We start from the raw sequence: 22,565 nt of genomic DNA on the forward strand, positions 1-22,565 counted from the left end.
TTTGTATGCACTGTGTGCACGAGTGCAATGTACATGTGTGTGTAGAGACATGGTAATAGCAGCTCCAGGAACTCCTTGTAAATCAGTCTTTCTTACGTTGGCCATGAGCCCCATTCCCATTGGTTGGTCTGGTGGGGGTTGGTGGGATGAGGGTGGTAAGTGGCAAGATAAAAGGAGCAAATGTCTCTTGTCCTGCTTACACACACACACGAACACACTCACCACGTGCCTAGCTGTCGGTCTCTTTGTGGACGCTAAAGGAAGAGATCCACTATCCAAACACCGCTGCTGAAGCTGAAGCTCACCTGTAGATGTGAGTATACAGACACACACACATAGACACACAGAGATATTCATGCAACATGTGTAATCCTATTTGGGATAAGGATAAGGATAAGGGACTCACTTGTCATCTCAACAAGGGACAGAGACTTGCAGGGTGAAACACTTGTTGAATGATAGCAGTAGTGGAGCTCAGGGGGCAATGTTCATATGCTGTTGTAGCACTGAATCAGCAGTTTGACAATCATTTCTGTTCAAATACGGTGTCTTTAAAGCTTGTGTTCTTGTGCTTCTGTTCATTTATTGTAGGACTGCAAAAGGTTTGCTTGTTACTGTGAGACGTGTGAAATGGAAATTAAATGCGTTGAAATAATTCAATGTTAACACAAACAAGGAAGTCTTGATGGTGGCTTGATTTGAACAGATTTATGAAACTGACACAGGATTGAAAAAGGAATACTTGTAGCTGTTATTCTGGCAGATACAAAAACTCCCCTAAATATTGTGACATAAAACTACATTTCCAGCATGTAGCATCAGCTATGTGCTGTGCTGCTGCTGTCTCTGTTCACAGACTTGGATATAATATGGAGTGCTCTACTTGAAGCATACTGATGCTGAATTACTAGTATTTTTTTTTTAAATTCTGTTTACTTAAAAAAAGTTACTTATCTTTTTTTAATTTAAAATGACATCACTGTCTCTTCTGTTGTTTACAGGTTGTTTTGGTTTATTGTGGGCAGAAGTAACACACATAATTGTATGGATGCTTCTGTTGTGCTTAGTGTGCTCTTGTATATTTAGAATTGTTTGTCTTTGTCCTTTTTTCCTCTCTCTTGTCTTTTCCTTTTATTGTTCTGGTCACATGTTGAAATCTTTGTCTCTTTATGCCTCAGCTTAAGAAATCACCATCTAGCATTTCTAGTATTTACAGCACCTGTCATATACTTGCAGGAAACTCATTTTAGAGATAATACTAGACTGAAAAGAACCTGCGTTGAGAAAGCTTATCTTTCATCGATTTGCAGTAAATTAAGAGATGTTGCTTTTCTTATACATACTGTAGAGCTTCTCCCTTTGTTCATGGTAAAAGCATTTCTGGCTGGTTTATAATCTTCTTGGAGCACATTTCTGACATAAAGGTGGGTCTTGCTCCCAAATGTGATGAAAAATCCCTTTTTAGACAGGTTTTATCAGTGCTGCCAGGTTTGTGCCAATTTCTGATGTTTCTGAGGTTTTTTTTAAATGTCTGTCTTTGCGTATATTGGGAAATTGGGAAAGGATTTAAGAAAGAGTTATGCATAAAAGTGTCTTTATGACACTGCATTAAAATCTTTATAAAACTGGGATGTTATTGGTGCCATTTCTGCTGCCCTTGGCATTTTTAGTGTCAGTGATACCTTTTATGTAGATAAATAACAGGGGTGCAACGATACACAAAATTCACGGCTCGGTTCGATACTTTGGTGTCACGGTTCGATATTTTTTCGATACAAATAAATGTTCATGCCTTTTTAATTTGTCATTTATTAAAATTATAAATATATATTTTAACTCAAAAGTACAGTTTTTAAATTTAATGTTGCTGAAACAACAAAGTAATAAAAAAATAAATCTCTCTGATCAAGAAATCACTCATCTTTGGAAAAGAGAGTTTATTACAGAGAAATGACTCTTTCCAAAATAAAAGTTATACTATACGCTTCTTCTGGGCTATATTCTCAGCAGCATATTAAACATATCAGGTCCCCATAAGGAGAATCATGTGCTAACGGCTGTATAAATGACTCGGGTAAAGTTTGTAGCATGCGTGCTTGTTGTTTTTGTCTGCTTCCACTTGTCTTTGCACTAGGATGATGTCAGAGTAAATGTGCAGTCATATTCGTTGTGTTCCCACTAGTGCTGTCAGCGTTAATCTCGTTGAAATGACGTTAACGCCACAACACGGCGAATCTCCGTTAACGAGCTACCGTGGATCGCCCAGTGTGTGGGGCTGGACGGCCAACACGTTAACGAGCAAACTGCGCTAACGCATTAGTTCCCACCCATGTAATTGAGCATTGCTGGCACATCCGACATACTGTTTTACTTTTGTCCATGACACGCTTACCTTCAGGGTCATACCTCACATGAAAACCAAAATAGTTCCAAACGCCAGATCTGAATGAGGGTGGGGGAGGTTCAATTTGCCAAGTTGCAACGAGAGCTTAACTTCTGTCTCGCTAGCTTGCCCTGTGCTCAGTGAATCTGCCTTCGACTACTTCGCCTAGGCTGCACTGTCGAGCGCAGATCCACTGAGCGCTCCACACAGACAGCATCATCAGAAGAAAAGTTAATAAAATAAATTAAAAATTTTGTATTGTTCATACATATGCTTACCGAACCGAAAGCACTGTATCGAACGGTTCAATATCAATACAAGTATTGTTGCACCCCTAATAAATAAAGCATATATAAAGGTCTAATTTCCAAAAACTGTTTCTGGCTTTTACATTGTGACAGGAATGTTTTTTCAGGTGCAAAATAACTTGATGTCATTCAGTTCCATTTTATTTATATACACCAAATCACTACAACAGTTGCTTCAAGATGCTTTATAATGTAAGATGGAGACCCAACAATAACACAAAGAAAACAGAGAAAATTAATTCAAGAGAGATATGTTTGATAGATTATAGGCCATTTGAAACAGTTTCAACACCCCTGCTCTGGATCAGAATCTGAACTGGAGCGTCCTGTCACACCAGTCGAGGTTGCAGGTAAATCTTCACAAAGCTGTGAAAGCCCAGGCTGAACTTGATAAAAACCTTTTGGAAGCAGGCGGTCACATTCCTGCTAGAGATGTTTATCAGGTCTTTTAATACAGGCATACTCCCTCAAGCTTTGAACCAGGATTGTATCTCACTGATTAAAAAAACAAGTCGTTAGTATAGTTTATAGCTCCTCTCCAACTGCTCTACTAGAAGTTTTAATTCATATTAAACCTGGATGCTTCTTTTGGATGCTGAGAAGGCGTTTGCCAGAGTAGATTGGGATTGGGGAAAAATTAGTTTCATGCGTGATATTACCATACATTTCCTCTCAGGCAGCTTTTCAGTGAAATGACTCAAACTCTGAATATTTTCATTTATATCATTCTACAAGGCAGCCCTTTACGTTACTGTCTGATCCTGTTATGATCCTGGCACAGTCAGAAATACCATGGGTCATCTGCATGGCCCTGTACAGAGATGACCTTTTTTTTTTTTACTTTTGTCCGATCTGTCCTCACAGCCCTTTACATTTTAGCGATTTTTAATAGCAGTCTTAAATCAGGTGTTGTGCCAGCCTGTTTTAAACATGCTGTTGTGCAGCCTGTGCCTAAACTTCAGGCCTATTTCAAAGCTCCCCTTTCAGTCAAATTTTTTTTAGAAAAGCCCCACAGCCCCCTTTACTTGTGGTGTTCCCCAAGGTTCTGTACTGGGGCCAATTCTTTTCTCTATCTATATGTTGCATCTGGGTCTTATTTTCAGGAAATATAATATTAGTTTTCATTCATATGCTGACGACACTCAGATCTATCTTCAGCTAAAGAAAACAGTTCTGCCTCCCTAGAAACTTTATTTCAGTGTCTTGGCGAAGTTAAGGTCTGGATGGCCTCTAATTTCCTGAATTTCAACAAAAATAAAACTGAAGTAATCGTTTTTGGACCAAGATGCAATTCTAGAACCTCACATTTTAATTTTTGTAGTTTAGAACTTTTAACAAATCGCATGCTAAAAATTTGGGGGTTATATTTGACAATAAGTTCACCTTTGAGAAACAGATTAGTTTAGTTTTACAGCGGTCTTTCTTTAAACTGAGGCTTTCATCCACTTTGAGATATTTTTTGTCTTTTGAAAACCTAGAACGGGCAATTCATGCTTTCATCCTATCCCAACTGGACTATTGTAATTCTTTATATTTAGGCATTAGTCAGACTTGTCTTGCAAGGCTCCAGCTACATTTTTGAATCAATTATAAAATCTGATTGGTGACTTATAAAGCACTGAATGGACAGGCCGCAGGGTATCAGTCAGACTTATATTCCCCCTAGAGCTCTTAGATCGGGTGATCTTTTGCTCTTGGCCACACCAAGGTCGAGGCTGGTTCTTAGAGGTGATCGTGCCTTTGCGGTCGTGCAGTCTAAATTGTGGAATGATTTGCCTCTCCACATTAGACAGGCTCCTACCCTTAACCTTTTTAAATCCTATCTTAAAACACATTTCTACTCACTGGCTTTTAATACTGTATGAGCGTTATTTACTTATTCATTTGTTATTAGCTATTTGGCATTGGTGTTAACTGATATTGCTATTTTATTGTGTGTTATTTTATTGTGTAATTTGTATGTTTGTACAGCACTTTGGTCAACACCACTGTTGTTATTAAAAGTGCTATATAAATAAATAAATAGAAATAGAAATACTTACTCCTAAATCTTTCCATGGCTGCCAGGATAAATACAAAAGGAATTTCTCATTTTACTGTCAGAATGAACAGACACAATCTTGTCCCATGTCAGATCCTACATCAAGCTCCCTATGCTAAAGCTCAGCACGCAAAATATTTGATACTGTGCTTCCTCTATGCGAAAAGGCCATGATTTCTTGTCTGAAATCTTTTAAATGTCTTCCACGTTAACTGGAAGCGACGTTACTCCTAATGCCATAACTGCCCTATTCATTGAGGCTACTGTCACGCCTGTTAAATTTAAAAGCTTTCACAGTTCTGCTGGCCAGATAACTAATGCTATTAAACAGGAAATCTCCAGCCTCACCTACTTACTGTATACACGCTGAATTGGGGAGGTCCTTTATTCTCTCACATTGGAAGAAATTAAGGTGATCCTGGCCAGTAATCCTGTATTAGGCTATTTGAAAGGACCTGGGATCCATGTCTGACCCATGTTAAAAATCCAGATGCCAGGATGTTGTTTGCCTCTAAACTTCTGTAACAATTATTCAATGGAAGAACTATTCCCTATGAAAAACTCAATAAACTGACTAAAATAAAAGAAGAGAGCAATTAGAAAAACCCGAATGAGTGTTGTTATGTGACTCCAGGATTAATCAAGTTTTGTGTGCGGAATTAAAAGGAAAATATATCAGTGCTAACATGGCTTGCATTAGTGCCACCTTATTAAAACTTCTATTAAATGCGTAGTTGTAGCTATTTTTATACACACTTTGCAAATGTGCTCATAAAGAGTTGGTGCTCAGTCCTTTTGAAGGTCATAAGCTTCGTCTGGCGTGAATGTCCAGGTGATCTCTTGTGTAAGGTGACCAGAGCGCAAGAAGGCCAAGGCAAGCACGCTTACAGACACAACTAACTGTAGATGAAGTTCTAGGTCAGAGGTGAGAGATACATTTTGCTGGTAACTGCATTTGTGCCTGCATAGTAACAGTTGATGCAAGAGGTGTTAAAATAAACGTGAAATGAACAAGTCAAAAAAATGTTGCTGATAATTTGAACTTGTCTAACAATCATTGACTGTTAATCAATCATTAACTGTAACTGATGCATTTTATATTCTTCGCTGACGCAAGAAAGGGCTGAACCCTGACATATTAAAACTATTTTGAAGTGTGCTTTTTTGCGGAGATCTATGCTGATGTTGTTACAGTATACATCTTCCCACGCGTGTGTTTAATAAAATCATCGTTTGACTGAACTCATCTGGGCCAGTGTTGGTTTGTTCTTATCCTCAATATTAAAGAATCAGGATATGTGGCATGTATAAAAATACTCAAGTGGCCAAGCGGATTCTCATATAACCTTGGGTAAGATACTGAACCCTGAGCTGTCTCTAAAAATAGAATTATAGTTTGAGATGAGACAAATATATCCAGAATGTTTGTGCTTATATACAGCATGTACAGTACAGATACTGTACATATAATAACTGATTCAAATGTCTAATTATGAAATCACATGACGACAAGTCAAAGCCTTTAGGCACACAGAGAGTTTTCTGGGTTACAGTCCCTTGCTGAAGCCAGAGATCAGAGGAGAAAGGCAAGGCTCTTTAAAGCTAATAGGAAAGCAACAATGACTCAAATCACTACTTATTTTAACCAGCGTTTGCAGAAAAGCATCTCTGAATGCACAGCCTTGAAACAGATCAGCTACAGCTGCAGAAGACCGCGTCAGATACCACTACTGTCAGGATAACGTACTACGCCCTAAAGCTCTAGTCATCTCAAACTGGTTTCTTGAACACAACGAGTTCTCAATCAAAGAGGACAACGTGGTGGAAAGGGATATTCACATCTTAAATGTGCAGCTGACAAATCTGCTGCAACAAAATTTTTGAGGAATGTTTCCAGCAACTTGTTGAATCTGTGCAGCAAAGAATTAATGCAGTTATGAAATCAAAAGAGGGTCTAAGCCAGTACAGGCAATGAAGTGTATATGATTGAGTGAGTGTGAGTGTATATGTATTATTAATGAGTGACTAAATGTAACTTTTAACTGCTTTTATGTATTTTAAACGCCTCATGATCAAACACTCCGGACATAACTTAGCATCATAAACCTTACTTACAGCAAGACCAAAGGTTAAACTTCTGTGTGCTAATATAGCTGCTCTTTTAAATATTTGGTACCACTCTGTAGCATCTTAATCTTAAAACACACCAAAATCATTTATAAGCAGTCAAAGCAACAACAAAAACGGAAAGGTAATGAGTGTCTGTGCTGTCTTACAGTTGTACCATGGATGCAGCAGAATTTCGACGCAGAGGCAAAGAGATGGTAGACTATGTGGCCGACTACCTAGAAAACATAGAGAAGCGACCCGTCTACCCAGATCTGGAACCAGGATATCTTCGCTCTTTAATCCCCAATGAGGCACCACTGGAGCCAGAAAGCTATGAGGACATTATAAAAGACGTTGAGAGGGTCATAATGCCAGGGGTATATATTATATATATTTTGGGGGTATAAATGTATTCATTTGTAATTTAGATATCTTTGAGGTACAGGCAACTCTGGCGTAGCAGTTTAAATTTAGTAGATGATCTGGTAGAAACTGGTTGCTGGTTAAAGCTTCAGCTTTTAAAAGGGTTGTTTGCAGGATATTAGGACTCTGTTGTGCCATGTAGGATGGTCAATTAGCTGTTCAAAATAAGGAATAAGATGAATTTATAGTAACCACTTGTACTATGTTTTGTGCTTTTCCAGGTCACCCACTGGCACAGCCCGTACTTCTTTGCTTACTTTCCAGCAGCATCCTCTTACCCTGCCATGGTGGCCGACATGCTTTGTGGAGCTATTGGTTGCATTGGATTTTCATGGGTAACTGAAACCTTTCTGTATCCCTGTATCTGACTCAGCATTTCGAAATTAGTCCATACCTATATGCAAATTCTGAAGTGTTTGACATTTTCATTTGCATTTTGGCCGTGTGGTTTCAGGCTGCCAGCCCAGCCTGCACCGAGCTAGAGACAGTGATGTTAGATTGGCTTGGGAAGATGCTTCAGCTGCCTGAGTGTTTTATAGCCGGGACACATGGCTGTGGAGGTGGTGTCATTCAGGTAATGGTCATTTGTATGTGTTCATTGCACGTGTGCTTTGGTCAAACACTTGGTTGGCTACCATTATCAAGGAGTCCAACCAACTTCTGCATATTTTAACACTAGTTTGAAGATCAGTGGCCCTAACTGACACTTTTATACATGTTATTGTTTAAAAGTTTCGGGGCAGATTGACTTTGAAAGTCTTTATGTGTATACAAATAACCTGGTTGCCCCTGTGCTCATATTCATCACCAGCTTTTATGCTATTGATTTGTTGTCTCTGCCTCCGTCTGGTTCAATCCAGCAGAAAATTGGCAGGAAATTGCCTTTTAATGTGTCATCCACAGGCAGGCAGAGATGACAATGATGGTGCTGGGATTGTTTCGTGTGGAAAAAGGCTAAGCATTAATTTGGTGTTCCATTGACAGAAATACAGAAAGCAATAGCTGAGGATACACTCTATATATATGTGTGTGTGTTAATGGGATGTTGAATGGTGGAGCATGAGAGCACACTCTGATGACAGATCATTTCATGCCTCCTCTATTGTGACCACCTGAGTGTGAGGGCGTGTTTTTTGTGTGCGTGCTCATCTGGCTCATCGTGTTTTTGTTTCTGTCTTGCCTCTCTCCTTTTTTAGCACGGCTTACCAGCTCACTATGGCAACGAATGGGGCTCTTCTCGCTGCAGCAAGGCTAATTGAGTGTTGTGACCGCACGTTGCAGAACTATTATTATAAACCTTATACCAACACAAAGGGGAAGTGGGATGGTTAAAAAAAATCCTCTGGTGACCTTAGAGTTCCCTTTTTACCCCATATGAATCATGATGACAGAGAAAAATACTACTTAAAAAGATTACATGTGCTAATTGACTAATGGCTTCAGTTTAAAAAAGTGTGTGTATGTTTGTGTGTGTGACCATTATACATTTATTTCAAAAACATGTTAAATTCTTAAAACTACACAGTTTATCTTTAGCAGTATTACATCTTGGCTTCTGTTCTTCTTTTCAGCTGATAAAAGGTAGAATCAAATATACATGAAAAATAAAAGGCTACATTTTCCTATTGGTACAGCCGGGTGTATGAAAGCTGGAAAAACCCATTGTGTCCTCATGCTCCTAGTAGTGATTTGTAATAAGAGAATGAGTAGGAAGTACACTTATTATGTTTTAAAGGTCAAAGTTCTTGATATATTTACAAACCAGGATACTCAGTGCATCCAGATATGGTCCCAAAGTCTAATGTGATTTTCACATCGCCTCATAAATCAGTTTGTTACATGGTTTGTTCATTTACAGAGGAGTAGGGACCCTTTATCTGAAAGCCTTTTAAAATAAAAAGGCAACTTTCTACACACAGAGTCATAAACCCAGTTTTACCACCTGACTAGGCAGAAAGCTTTAAACTCCTTCATGATGACTACATTGCACAAGCTCTCAGAGTCGTGATTGGTTAGCGCTTCCCGCCTTAACATCTGAAAATACTTACAATATGCTTCTGGTGAAAGGTTGCATTGTTATTATTATATTTACAAAATCTTCACATTTCAGATGTCCTTATAGCCGGTTACTGATCTATATGCATGTCCAAAATCCTAAAATCACATTCAACCAAGCCTTCCACCCAGCTCTGTAGCACAGGTTTTCAAGCCTCACACTCATCCCTTGGAGTTAGTCAGTGACAAAAGTTTGATTAAAAACCACTGATGTAATTTCTTTCTGCTGATTTGTGCCTATTGATTGGGTGATTTGAACATTTCATTGATTTCTTTGTGATAATGACTCCACAAACCTTAGAAGCCATGCTTCACTTTATTATTATCCAGCTCCAACAGTTGCCACTGTGTCAGCTGGCAGGTTGATGAGTATTTTCAAACAACAATTTCCAAATTTCTTTTTTTTCTGGTCAAGACATGAGTCATGCAGTCAAAGGAACTATCCACCAGCACAAAAACCTTACATGTTTAATCAAACAGAGTTTCTCAAAGTTTCATACCGACAAAGTTAATTAACAAAAGAGATATAATAGAATCCTTATCATTAAATAATTTTCATAGAGGACCACAGATATCTCAGATTGAAATGCATATAGACATGCATAACATATCGTCTAGGGTTTAAAGATGGAAATTAAATTCTCTATTAATAGCTTTTTATTATTCTACAATGAAATATAAATAATAATTGAATGCCTAATTTTTACAAGTAAAGAATTAAAGTTTACTTATATCATACTTTTCAAAAAACAAAAGTCACAAAGTCCTTAAAAAACAAAACAATACAAAAATTAAAATGATATAAATTAATAAAACTAATGAAAGGCAATCCTGCACAGGACATCAGCTTCTTTTTATCAACAGTGTTCACTGATCTTGCCTCCAATGGAAGTGAGTTCCACAACTTGGGAGCCACAAAAAAAAAAAGCAACAAAACAAAAGTGCTGTCTTCTCCTTTTGTCTTTAACCTGAAATTTTAAGGGGAAACAGTGCAAAGAAGATAGAAGTAATGTGACACAGCAGCAACATTCTGGACAATTTGTAGAACACCTGCAGAAACCCTGCCTTTAAAAAACAATAATTAAGCTCCAACAGTCCATCGTAAACAAAAGGATGACTGGCATTGACTGGCAACCATGTAACATCTGATTTTTTTTACAGTCAAATAACATCCACAGCAGCAAGGCTTTGCTTCACAGCCTCCTTAATTCTTCAACAGGGAACTGCCAGTGAGGCCACCCTGATATCTTTGCTCGCTGCGCGCTGTAAAGCAGTCAGACGGGTCCAGGCGATCAATGCCAAAAAATCTGAGTCTGAAATCCTTTCCAAGCTGGTGGCATACACATCTGACCAAGTAAGAGCAACATATACTTTCTACTATTCTTCTTCTTCTTCTGTTATTTGATGCAAACTCCTGATGTGATCAAAATGATCAACTTTACTTACATATAAACGATGCAATTACTTGCCTTGATGCATGTCCATAACTCTACATTAATTCTACAATTCATGTCAAAATGACGGACTTTACTTAAATTTTAGTTTTTTTTTCATCAATTTTACATTTACTTGTTTATTATTACAACTGTGAAGAACCATAGTCACAGTGTTTACATTTATCTAAAGTTCACATGCAAGTTATTAGCTTTGCTATATCTCAAAACAGCTTAAAACTATATACCTGCAGATATATTAAGTTACGCAACTGTGACATAAAGATAAATGAAATGCATTACAAACACAGATTTTCTTTAAGTAGACTCAGTTAAACGGCAGTCCATGTGACGGCAGCGGTTACGTCAGTAACAGCAATTTAGGAAGACAGAGGGTCAGCCAGGCAGTAGCGCGCTCGGATCAGGTTTAATACCAGGCTGACTTTGTGATTGTGTTAGGGAGTCGCCTGAGGGCCACACCGACCTTTACAGGGAGATCAGCGATTTTTGTCTACTGCCTGTTCAGGAGTAACAAATCCATCCAACATATGCCTTTTTCACAGTGAATAGTTGTCTGTTTAGTGGTAATCTCCTGTAGGTAATTCAAAACTGATTGATTTGTGCCGTTTAGTATTGTGCACTGTTAGCCAAAAACAAATTAAAATCTTCATCTTTAGTTTGTGTTACTTAAACTTTACAGCATGAATCAAATGGCATAAAACTACATCACAACTACTTTTGACTAAAATACTTTGAGTCACTTACAGTGATACTTGACTTCATACTGTGCAGTTTATAGTACTTTGTTGTTTGAACTCAGCCCCACTCAACATTGTTCCAGCTCCGTATTGAACAAATTAACGCTTTGTTTTAATAAGCTGATTGTCTGCAATTGATTGCTGTGAGACTTGACATGTGCACAGTCCTACTCTGACCTTTTACCTGCATAATAATCAGATAAAATCATTTAGTATCCATAAAGTTGAACTTAGCTGTTTGCATGGTAGCTTTATGCAGCTACTTAAAGGAGCAGGTGTTCCAAGAACTTGATTGAATTGTTGTTCTCACTTGAGCTGGATCTCTTTTGTCCTAAGGCTCATTCTTCAGTGGAGCGTGCTGCTCTGATTGGAGCAGTGATGATGAGGAAGGTGCCTACAGATAACCGTTATGCTGTCAGAAAGGAAATGCTTAAGAAGATGGTGGAGGAGGACAAAGCAGCTGGACTCATCCCTTTCTATGTAGGAAAAGACAAAACTCCCCATGCATTTACTTAACTATCATGCAGAAAGACACATATGGCAACCAAAAAATATAGATTTTAATAGTTTGGAATAAAATTCTCATTTGTCATTGCTTTGCTTTTGCTACTAAAGCTTACAAGCAGTTGAGCAACACGTCTGTCAGCTGTTAGCTACAATGATACAATTAGCCAGTGATGCAGCTGTATACACCCTGAGGCTTCTGCTGAAGGATAACATTGTTTCTGTTGAATATAATGTATGTCTATCCGGTTAAGGACAATAATCCCTGGCTCATCTGGACCTACAGATCACTATCAGTGAATATTAAAGAAAAGGCAGTAGCTCTGAATCATCGCTGTCTCAGGAGTGATAACCTATCTTTAATCTATGTTTTAGAAACTGATATAAAAGCAATGTCTTACAGCAGCTGCAACACCGACTTGTATTTTGTTTTCTTGGATAAAATTATTGAAATGTAATGTGTTACAGTTGTGACAGTCAAATTGGAAACACAGGAAACACGGCACTATGGTGTGTCCATTATTTGTATGTTTCAGTTCTGTGCGACGCTGGGCACCACTCCCTCCTGTGCTTTTGATCACCTCACTGAGCTGGGACCCTTATGTGAGTCAACAAGTCGCTGCCGCACACACTCGTTTCTTTCTGTTTTGTAGCACACAAATAAATCCTTACAAGCACATTGAGAGTGGCTTTGATTTAATAAGACCAGGAAGAAAAATGTCAAATGCACTTCATGAATTTGCTGAGAAAGAACAAAAAAGTCAGTTTTCTGAATAATCTCAGTTCATTTTTATGATGGTCCTGTATATTTGATAGTAGTTATCTATACTCTAAAGATTCCCCAGATAGTTAGAAATAGACTGACAAACTGTCTTACAAACATTTATAACGTCTCCTTTTCTTGTTCAGGTAATGAGGAAAATATGTGGATGCACATTGATGCGGCGTATGCTGGGAGTGCATTCATCTGTCCAGAATTTAGACCTTTGTTGAACGGTGTTGAGGTGAGTAAAACGTATCAGTTTTCATGTTCATGTAGTGCACTAAGACCATGACTAAGCTTAGCCGCAATGTTTTAGTCCTTCATGAAGGTTCTACAATCACGATTGCTACAAGAACCTCCAACACAAAAGTGGCACGGCACAATTTTAACTCTAATCATTGCCGGTACAGTGACTAATGTGGTTCCGTGTGATTAATGTGGTTTAATTGTGGTCAGAAATTTAGGTGGTGCTAAACCTATCCTGCCAGATTGCACATGTAGTATCGGCCATTGCATCTATGAAAGCAAACACTAACCGTATACTGTCTGAAAAGGGCATAACGTTAATGTCAAGGAGGAAGCGTGCAAGGCTGAGTGTTAGACCGAACAATCAGCATAAACCGCTGAGCATCAATCTGCCTTTTGAGGCTGCCGAGGCAGCTGTTGCTCCCCAAGCTGTGCAGAGACGCAGAGATAAGGACAGAGTAATTTCCTGAGGCAGCGTTAGACCTTTATATATCACTGTTTATTAGACACACAAGTTCAAACAATGATGGTGGAGACACAGAAAAAACAGCTGTTGTTTCATCCTCTCTTTTAGTGTGGCTGTTTCCAGTGCTGGTTTTGGGTTTGTACCTGTAACACATCATTTTAGAATTTCTAATATTATTTAAACATCACTGACAAAAAAAATGTATTTAAGCCACATGTAACAATAGTTGGATTTCATTTATAGCACCGTAGTTCTACTGCATAACTTTGAAGCATTATGAGGTCAGTGAAAATGACTGGATGAGGGCATGAAGAGGAAGCCCGGTCCTTTTTGGATGAGAGAGCAGCCCTGCTGAAGTGATGGTTGCTAGGATATGAATGACGGGGACGAGGAAGCAACCACCCCCCACTTTGAATCAGTCAGCATGGCAACTGTCAGACAAGGGTTTATATCACATTGTCTCTCTGCGCTGTCTTATTGCATTTGTGGAGGTAGAGAAAAGGATATTACAGAAGATAGCCAACAAAAAGATGAGAGCAGATTAAGACTGGTTTGTCTCTCTTTGAATGAATCCTGTCAGGAAAGGGTTATTTCCAGTGTATTCTGTGAGCTTGATGGCTGGACGTTCCTCTTTTGCATTTCAAATACACTGTGACACCTTCTGTCTAGATAATAATGTTGGTGATAGGATTTTCTTGGCACTAGTAAGACTAAATAAGCATGTACAAAGCGTGTACAAAAAAAATACAATTTTTACAGGATGATTTGGCCTCCGATCACTTTGTTCAAACTTCAGCGGAGCCTCAAATATTAAACTGACATTCTGCTGATTTCTTTTTTATCTTTATAAATGTGAGTGAAAGATTCAGCACTGTGGCTAACTTTTTGGTTTTTATTTTAGTTGGCAGACTCTTTCAACTTCAACCCACACAAGTGGCTTTTAGTCAACTTTGACTGCTCCGCGATGTGGTAAGATGTCTAACACATACCAGATATGACAGCAGCAATAGTTAAATAAGTATTATTTTAAAAAGGGAGCATTACACACACCATTTATAGTATCCAGTACTGTTTTGTTTTTTTCCAGAATTTTTTTTCAAGTTCACCTCACACATGCTCCCATGAAGTAACAATGACTACTGATATCCATCTACACCTCAGTCATTTGCACAATAAAAATAGACTCACGCCTTCCACCTGCCTCTTCTGTCAGCATCTACAAAACGAGACATGTGTTTCACAAGATGGAAAAAGTTAGAAACCCAACATGTGGTTAGAGGAAGAGGATCTTAAAAAACATTTTCCATTGCCTGTCTCATACTCTCTTACTGTTGACAATATAACAATATAACCAATAAGACAGCCTAATGTTGTGTAAAATCATTGACATGACCTTATTCAAAAAAGGTGTCCTGTGTAAGGTTTAAATGCCTGAGGGCACATCAAAAATCTCATATTTGTATAATCATGGAAATTATTAAAAAGAGTAGAAGGTTTAGAACTATTTTAAAAACACAGGAATTCAACTTATATTCTTAGCATAATAAGGCTGTCTCAGATTAACATGGCAACACTAAAAAAGAGTGCATACGAGGTTGCTGTAAGAAAACAGGAACAGTTCCTGTTTAAGAACACCAGAGAAAAAAACGGAAGAGCAACCCTGTTGCACACAGTTACATTAAAAAATGTGAGGTACCCCTCAGAAAATGTAAAAAGAAGGTATAAAAGTGGTCTCAGGGGTAAATGTACAGGGTGGGCCATTTAATTCAATTCAATTCAATTTTATTTATATAGCGCCAAATCAAACAAAGGTCACCTCAAGGCGCTTTATATTGTACAGTAGAAACAGAGAAAAGCCCAACAATCATATGAGCCCCTATGAGCAAGCACTTTGGCGACAGTGGGAAGTAAAAACTCCCTTTTAACAGGAAGAAACCTCCAGCAGAACCAGGCTCAGGGAGGGGCGGGGCCATCTGCTGCGACCGGTTGGGGTGGGAGAAGGATAACGGGCCATAACTTCTAAATGGCCACCATGGTCACCACCCATCTTGAGGAGTTTGCCCCCTCACATATACTAATGTGCCACAAACAGGACTTTAATATCACCAACCATTCCAATGTTATTACGGTGTATCCATATAAATGGCCCACCCTGTACAGTAAACTGCTTATCTGGAGGACGAACAAGTCAAGTATGGGCTAATAGGAGCATTTTACATGGTGGTGAAAAAATTTGGTATTTCTGGTGCTAAACAAATGTGCAAACCACCCAATCCCAAAGCTGCCCTAAATACACAGCAGTGATAATTACCACTGTTTCTGTAATGGTTAATCTACCAGTATGCACAAGCACTTTAATCACAATTATATTTTTTCTATTCAATATACATAATGTTGTTATCCATGAATTTTCAAATGAACTATTTTAATAATAGATGAAAAATAGGAAATCACATTATACATATATATTTTTTATTAAAATGCCAAACTTAAGTTATTTGCTAGAATTCCTGAAGAAAAAAAAATAGTGATCAAATGTTATGCTTGATCAATTTCTTCATTTTCAGAGAAGTCCAGTGTGCTGGCTCACATTTGGGTATAGAATATATAGGTAAATATTATTATTATTATTATTATTATATAAAAATGGATATAATTAAGTGTAAGTGTGTAGACATACAGAGGTTTTTTTCAGTAATTATCACTTCGGCATTCTAGTAACACTTATTCACCAGATGAATAGTCTAATGAATTTTGTCAATTATATCAACACATTAAGATGCCAGACAGTGATGTCTAAATAAAACTGAGGACCTGCCTCTAACCAGAAAAGAAGGAGAAGTGGGACATTCAGGTGCACAGCGGAGCAACTGGACAAGTGCATCAGAGTCTCATGTTTCAAAAACAGACACACTAACAGGTCTTAAAATCTCAGTCTCACTAAATCATAACAGCAAAACAACAGGCCGACAGGCATCATCAGCATTTTGAAGTTACAAATGAAAATATTAATATTAGATGTTATGGGGTTTTTTTACAACACAAAATAAAATAAATGGATAAATGCTTGAGAAATTCACTTAATAAGATTGAAAGAGAAAATATGATAGCGGAAGGAAATTGGTCACATCACGGTATCATCCTGTACTCTGAAACTGCTCAACTGGAGACAGTTTCCTCCAGGATAATGAACCATAACTCATGCAAAAACTAGAGCAGACTAGCCTGTTTCATAAAGCATATGCTGATTTTACTTAAAAATACAGGTCTAAAGCCAAAAGGTCATTTATTAAGTTTTAATAAAGTGTTTAAATATTATTTCTATACCATATATTCACTTTGCAACTCATTTGTTGAAAAGAGGTGAAATTTTCCTAAAAATCTTTTGTGGCTAACCCCCACGAATAAACTAAAACACTCAATTTTGATGTACAAGTTTTAAATAGTGTGATTTTTGGACATTTTTCTTAGAGCTTAATGCCATATTAAGACGTTTTTGTCTTGTCAACACCTGTCCACAGGGTGAAGGAGAGAGCAGACATCATTGGAGCCTTTAAAATGGAACCACTTTACCTGAAACATGAAAACCAGGAATCAGGTAGTTATAGTTTTCACTGATATCCTTTTAGAAGTCGACAGTATTTATGTCCAAATTCCATTGGTAAACTATTGTCCTGTCTTGGAGACTTGAATAAAAACAAAAACTATAAAGATATAATCAGAGAATTTCCTATATAACAATTTTGTCTGCTTCTACTTTGTGTGTCTGTGCAAATTCTCCTATAGCCTGCAGATGGTCTCAGATTTTCACTGTAATTTACTTGTCAAGCAGACAGAGAGAAAGACTGAGAGCTGCAGTGCCTCCCACCGCTGTGAAGCACCTTACAAAAGTGTATGCTCATGCACTCTGGACTCTTCAATCTAATTAGTGGTTATTAGTCCAGGCTAACACAGACATCTATTCTGCAGACATGAGCTACCTGTGATTAGTGAGATAGAGGCGCTGAGCGCAGTGACAGCAACACCTGGACAATCAACAGTACGCTAAGATAATAGCAAAAAGCAGCTGTTATAGAAGATACATTTTAAATTTAAAATGGTTGTTTTAATGTTGGAGCTTTGTTAAGTCGATGCAAGTTGTGATCTGTGGTGTGTTGCTTTACATTCAGAAAATACAGATCTTGTATCTTATAAAATCTTATAATCTCATAAAATGCCATTTTCACCTATTCTGTTTGTGCAAAACGCGTTTAGCCTGTGATTCGAAATGCACTGACTGCACTTACGATTCTTATTAACCAGGAAGCAGGCTGGCTGACACGAGTAGTTTAAAGGGGTTTTATTTAAAATTAAGACTGTGCACATGTAATGGACAACATTATCTGTTTTCTATCAACAGGACTGGTCACAGATTATCGGGTAAGATTAATTATTATCATGATTAATAATCATGATTTGAACGTTTTGGTAATAACTTCTCTCCTTATCCAATTCTGGCCTGCAGCACTGGCAGATCCCACTGGGAAGGAGATTTCGCTCACTGAAGATGTGGTTTGTCTTTCGCATGTATGGGCTCAAAGGTCTGCAAGCTCATATACGCAAGGTAAACACGCAGGAAAATGATCTCTCACTCAGTATCGGCAAATATACCTGTTCCTGGGGATGTGAAGGGTTTCTTCACATTTGTGGCATTTGTGGTCAAAATTTGAAGTAATAGGATAATTTATTCGCCTGTTACACATTAAATTTGAGGTTATTCAAATATGTGGATGGTGCAGTGGTGCTGTGGTTAGCACTGTCACCTTACAGCAGGAAGGTTCTGGGTTTGAATCCAGGAGTTTGCATATTTTCTCCTGTGTGGTTTTTCTCCAGGTTCTCACCCTATGACAGGTGGGATAGGCTGCAGCACCCCCGTGACCCTAAAGCAGAAGAGCATGGATGGATTTCATATATTCCATTCGTTTAGCTGTGCAGGGATTACTGACAATTATTCCCCATAATGTGTGAGAGCTGATGTAAATAACAGATCAATTACTTTAAGAAGTAGCAGTGTGTTAGTGCTAATTCAGGCTTTGTAACCCTGCTAACCTGTGTTTCTTATCCTCAATGTAGTAAAAAGATTAATCTTGTACCAACAGTGGTGCCAGTGGTATCAGTCTCACTTTGCTGTTTCACCTCCATTTATCTGTCACATCTTAGTCACTTCCAAAAGAAAAAAAACACTTCAGGAAATCATATATGCCTTTATGGGAAATGCCTTTGCCGTCCTGCTTCCTAGAACTCTTTGCTCCTAATCCTCCTTACCACTAATGTCCTGCCATTGCCCTCCCTCCTCTTCTATCTCTTCATCGGCATAATTAGCCCTGCAGTCATATATGTCTGGCCTGTATCTTCTATTTAAAACTACATTTCCTTTCCCAACCCTGCACATGCCTTTTCTTTTCATCTTTTCTTTTTGATGCATGACCCCTGTCTGACTCGCTCTCTCTTCTTCCAGTCTGCTCTGTCAATCAAATCAGCCTGTTTTGTGTTTACGCTCCATTTCAAATAAAGTGGCAGGAGCAGAATCGATCCCTGCAGCCATCTGAATCCGCAAAATATGAATAATATGTATAAAAAGTTCTGCCTGGCATACAGTCAGCAGTAGGACAGGAAGTGAGGTCACTGGAGTTTAGCTTGTAATCAAATACAGTGATACTGGATTATCTGCTGGGACTTAAGAAACAAGATGACGGTCAACCAATTGTTGGCCATTTATGCCAGAGGTTTGGCTTTATTTACCAGTTGGAAAAGTTGAGTGGAAGCTCAACGATATAACCGGGATAACTGCATTGACGCACGTTTCAGCATGCATCAGCAGAGTCTTTGATCTTAAGTGGATAAATTGTACTTTATGAACATCTTTGATAAGTGCCGTGTTTAGAAAAATCAGTATGAGGGAGATGACATTTTCAGAGCAGACTTTGATAAAGGCTTTTATGGGTGCTGAGTACAAATTTTGAACTTGTCTGATTTGAGCTCACCAGGAATTGTCTCTTCTAAAATGTGAAATATCACACTGCATGCTTGTTTAATCAGTTAGTGATGAATGCATTTACTTCACGGTAAGCAGTGATGCTCTGCTAAGAAAAAAAAGAAAGGTTTTAATTAAGAATGACAAGAAAAAAGTCTTCCAATCTCTTTGGCCTAAAGCACGAGGCTACGTAACGAACCACACTGGCATCTAGTGGAAAATAATGCCAATTACAGCTAATATTGTTTGCAGGTGAAAGATTTTTTTTAAAGCAAACGCTTAAAAAATTATTGGTTTAAAAAAACGTCACTTTTATTTGCATGTACAATAAATCTTTTACATTTCATGAAATATTTATGAATAATTCACATCCTCTGTTTCAGCAAGTGGCCCTGGCCAAGGAATTTGAGAGTCTGGTGCGAGCAGACAAGAGGTTTGAGATCTGTGCTGAAGTTGTCCTGGGACTGGTCTGCTTCAGGCTCAAGGTAACAGCACCCAACGGTACAGCTCTATGATCTGATCTCTGCAGTGGTCACAAAAAGTAAAAAAAAGTCACCTAGAAACCTCAAAGGTTCAATAACACTGAGGGTATTATTTAGAAAAGCTAGAAAATACATATCAGAGCTCCCTGTCTATGGGAATTTGACTGTCAAGACTGTGATTACTTCAATCCAGTCACCTAATTATTAAGTAGTCATGGCACAAAGCCTAGCTGGTGTAATTCTTCCTTGCTTTCTCCTCTCAGGGCTCCAATGAACTGAACCAAGAGTTGCTGAAAAGGATCACCAAGAGCAGAGAGATCCATCTGGTGCCTTGTCAGCTCTCAGGCTGCTTTGTCCTGCGCTTTGCCATCTGTGCACGCACTACTGAGTCACATCACATCCAGCAAGCGTGGCAGCACATCACGCAGCTGACATTTGAGCTTCTGCAGGAGGCCAGTCATTAAAAAAACGCTGGAAAAGGAGAGTCCACTCCGATCCCTGAATGATAACCAAAGTTGTGACTGACGTTTGATGGAGTTTTGCAGATGTAAAATGTCATAAAGGGAATGTGGAGTAATTTATCTAACAGGCAGTTCTTCTGTCTGCAGCAAAGAATCCAGTCGAGTTAACAGTGGTAAATATTACATTGTCGCAAATTATTGTATATTTATGTATCTACTAATTATGACAAAAACAACAAAAACATATGTAGACTTCCAAAAATAACATTTTATATCTGCATTTTCTCCCTCTGTTGACTCCACGTTGTCTCTCACGGATCATGTTATTGTCCACGTCACAATGCACTTGTCTATGCCGCTGTGTCTTCTGTGTGTAAAACTTGTTTGGGGGTAAATTCAGTGTTTTGTGTGGTTGAATTGAGGCTAAATTATTTTTGAGTTTTGCAAAGAATGTATTGCGCACTTTGTGAATTTCTGACTCAGTGTTTGTCTGCAACTTATTTTTTTAGATGCTCATTCAGAAACTGCTTCCAAATGAACATATGAGTGATACATGGAGGGCTTCATGAAGTGTCAGGCTAAAGATTTCTAATATAATATCCTAGTGATTAGGTTAAATTATTTATTAACTAATTTGCAAAAGTAGTATTTTTTTAATATACAATGGCAGATTAGGGCTGATTATATGTTATTGATTCATGTTGTGTCTTATGACAGCTGGCCAGTATTCCCCAACAGCAGTACAAGACAATCACTCAGTCACTGTCAGTGGGCTTAAAGTGAAATTATGCTCCTTTGGGGCTTTTTCCTACATTCAAATAAACTAAATTTCATTACATTTCTGTGCTCAGACAGAAAAATTATATTAAGATGAAAGTTTAAAACCTAAATTATGCAAATTTATTAAATATTTGCTCACTTTTTTCTCTGTATCACTGATTTGGCATTTGTCTTTGAGTTGAATGTACCAGAAATATAGGATGCCACACTTTACTGTCCCGTTATATATTTTTAAAACCTTGAAGTTTCAGAATGATCAAATGTAACTAAATCCCCGGCCAAACCATTATAGTTTTGCACTAACCTGATCCTTTACACCTGCCCTTTAGGGGATTTAGAAATCTGTGCTCTGCCATCACCACGTATTGCTGTAATTTCAGATGATTGTGCTAACGTCAGTGGCTGTGTGACCCAAGTATTTCCTCATTGGCTAGACTGTGCTGCATGGAGTGATGTGGTTTATTTGAATAAAGTCTGCTGTAGTCTGCATGGTGTCACTTTTCAATCCTCTTTCAAGGTTTAAAATACAATCTGATTTTTTGATGGTATGGGGTGCATTTTGGCACATGACCTGGATAACATGCACATGTGTGACTATACTAAATTATATATACAGCTTTAGGAGCAATACATGCTGCCCTCCAGGTGACGTCTTCTTTAGGGAAGGTAAGCTTTTCAACAGGACAATGCCGAGCAATGTTCTGCAGGTATTCCAATGCCATAAAAAGAGTGAGTGGATAAACTGACCTGCCAGCAGTCCAGAAATGGCACCGTTGTTGTTGCTCAACACACACACACATACACACACAAACAGCATGTCTTGCAAATCAGCCTCCTCTGAGCATCTTAATCCCTGAGGACAAAGGCCGGCCTTCTATAAATACAAATGAGGATTCAGTATTAGATGTTACTTCTTAGTCCCTGATTACTCGTCAGTATTATTGGCCAGTTCATTTGCTTGCTTCAAAACTATAAATATAAATTCTACAGGCAACTATGACACAGCAACAGTTGTAGAGGAAGACTTCTCTTTAAAAATGATACGGCTGCTTTGGAAAATGCCAAAGAGAAAAAGGTCACATGGTCTGTCTGTTCAGTTAAAATTGTAAATCATGATGATAGGAGACATGAGACATAACAATGCTACTTGAGAGGTCTTACTTCTAGTGCTTACAATAGAGAACTTCACCTGTATAGACTTTATGAATAAAAAATGTGCTTCCACCAGGCACTCACTTGACTTGAGTGAAATGTTAACTCTTTATCTACAGAGAGGATAATGCAAAGATTTTTTTTTATGAATCTTTTGTCTTCAGTGAATTATTTATTAATTCTTTACT

At 38.2% G+C, this 22,565-nt stretch overlaps 1 protein-coding gene across 1 annotated transcript; it reads left to right on the forward strand.

Annotated features, from left to right (window-relative positions):
• The first annotated feature begins 203 nt into the window (after positions 1–203).
• ddc (dopa decarboxylase) lies at positions 204–21,670 on the forward strand. The gene is made up of 14 exons (XM_087848037.1): positions 204–313; positions 7,011–7,218; positions 7,486–7,599; positions 7,719–7,838; positions 10,539–10,673; positions 11,847–11,990; positions 12,551–12,617; positions 12,924–13,018; positions 14,391–14,458; positions 17,011–17,087; positions 17,889–17,908; positions 17,994–18,092; positions 19,886–19,987; positions 20,248–21,670. Exons 2-14 carry the CDS (start codon positions 7,018–7,020, stop codon positions 20,446–20,448), a joined length of 1,443 nt encoding a protein of 480 aa, XP_087704163.1. The 5' UTR covers positions 204–313; positions 7,011–7,017; the 3' UTR covers positions 20,449–21,670.
• The last annotated feature ends 895 nt before the right edge of the window (positions 21,671–22,565 follow it).

Source organism: Neolamprologus brichardi, chromosome 11 (assembly GCF_056152115.1).
Source record: "Neolamprologus brichardi isolate AB-2024 chromosome 11, ASM5615211v1, whole genome shotgun sequence".
NCBI classification, from domain to species: domain Eukaryota; kingdom Metazoa; phylum Chordata; class Actinopteri; order Cichliformes; family Cichlidae; genus Neolamprologus; species Neolamprologus brichardi.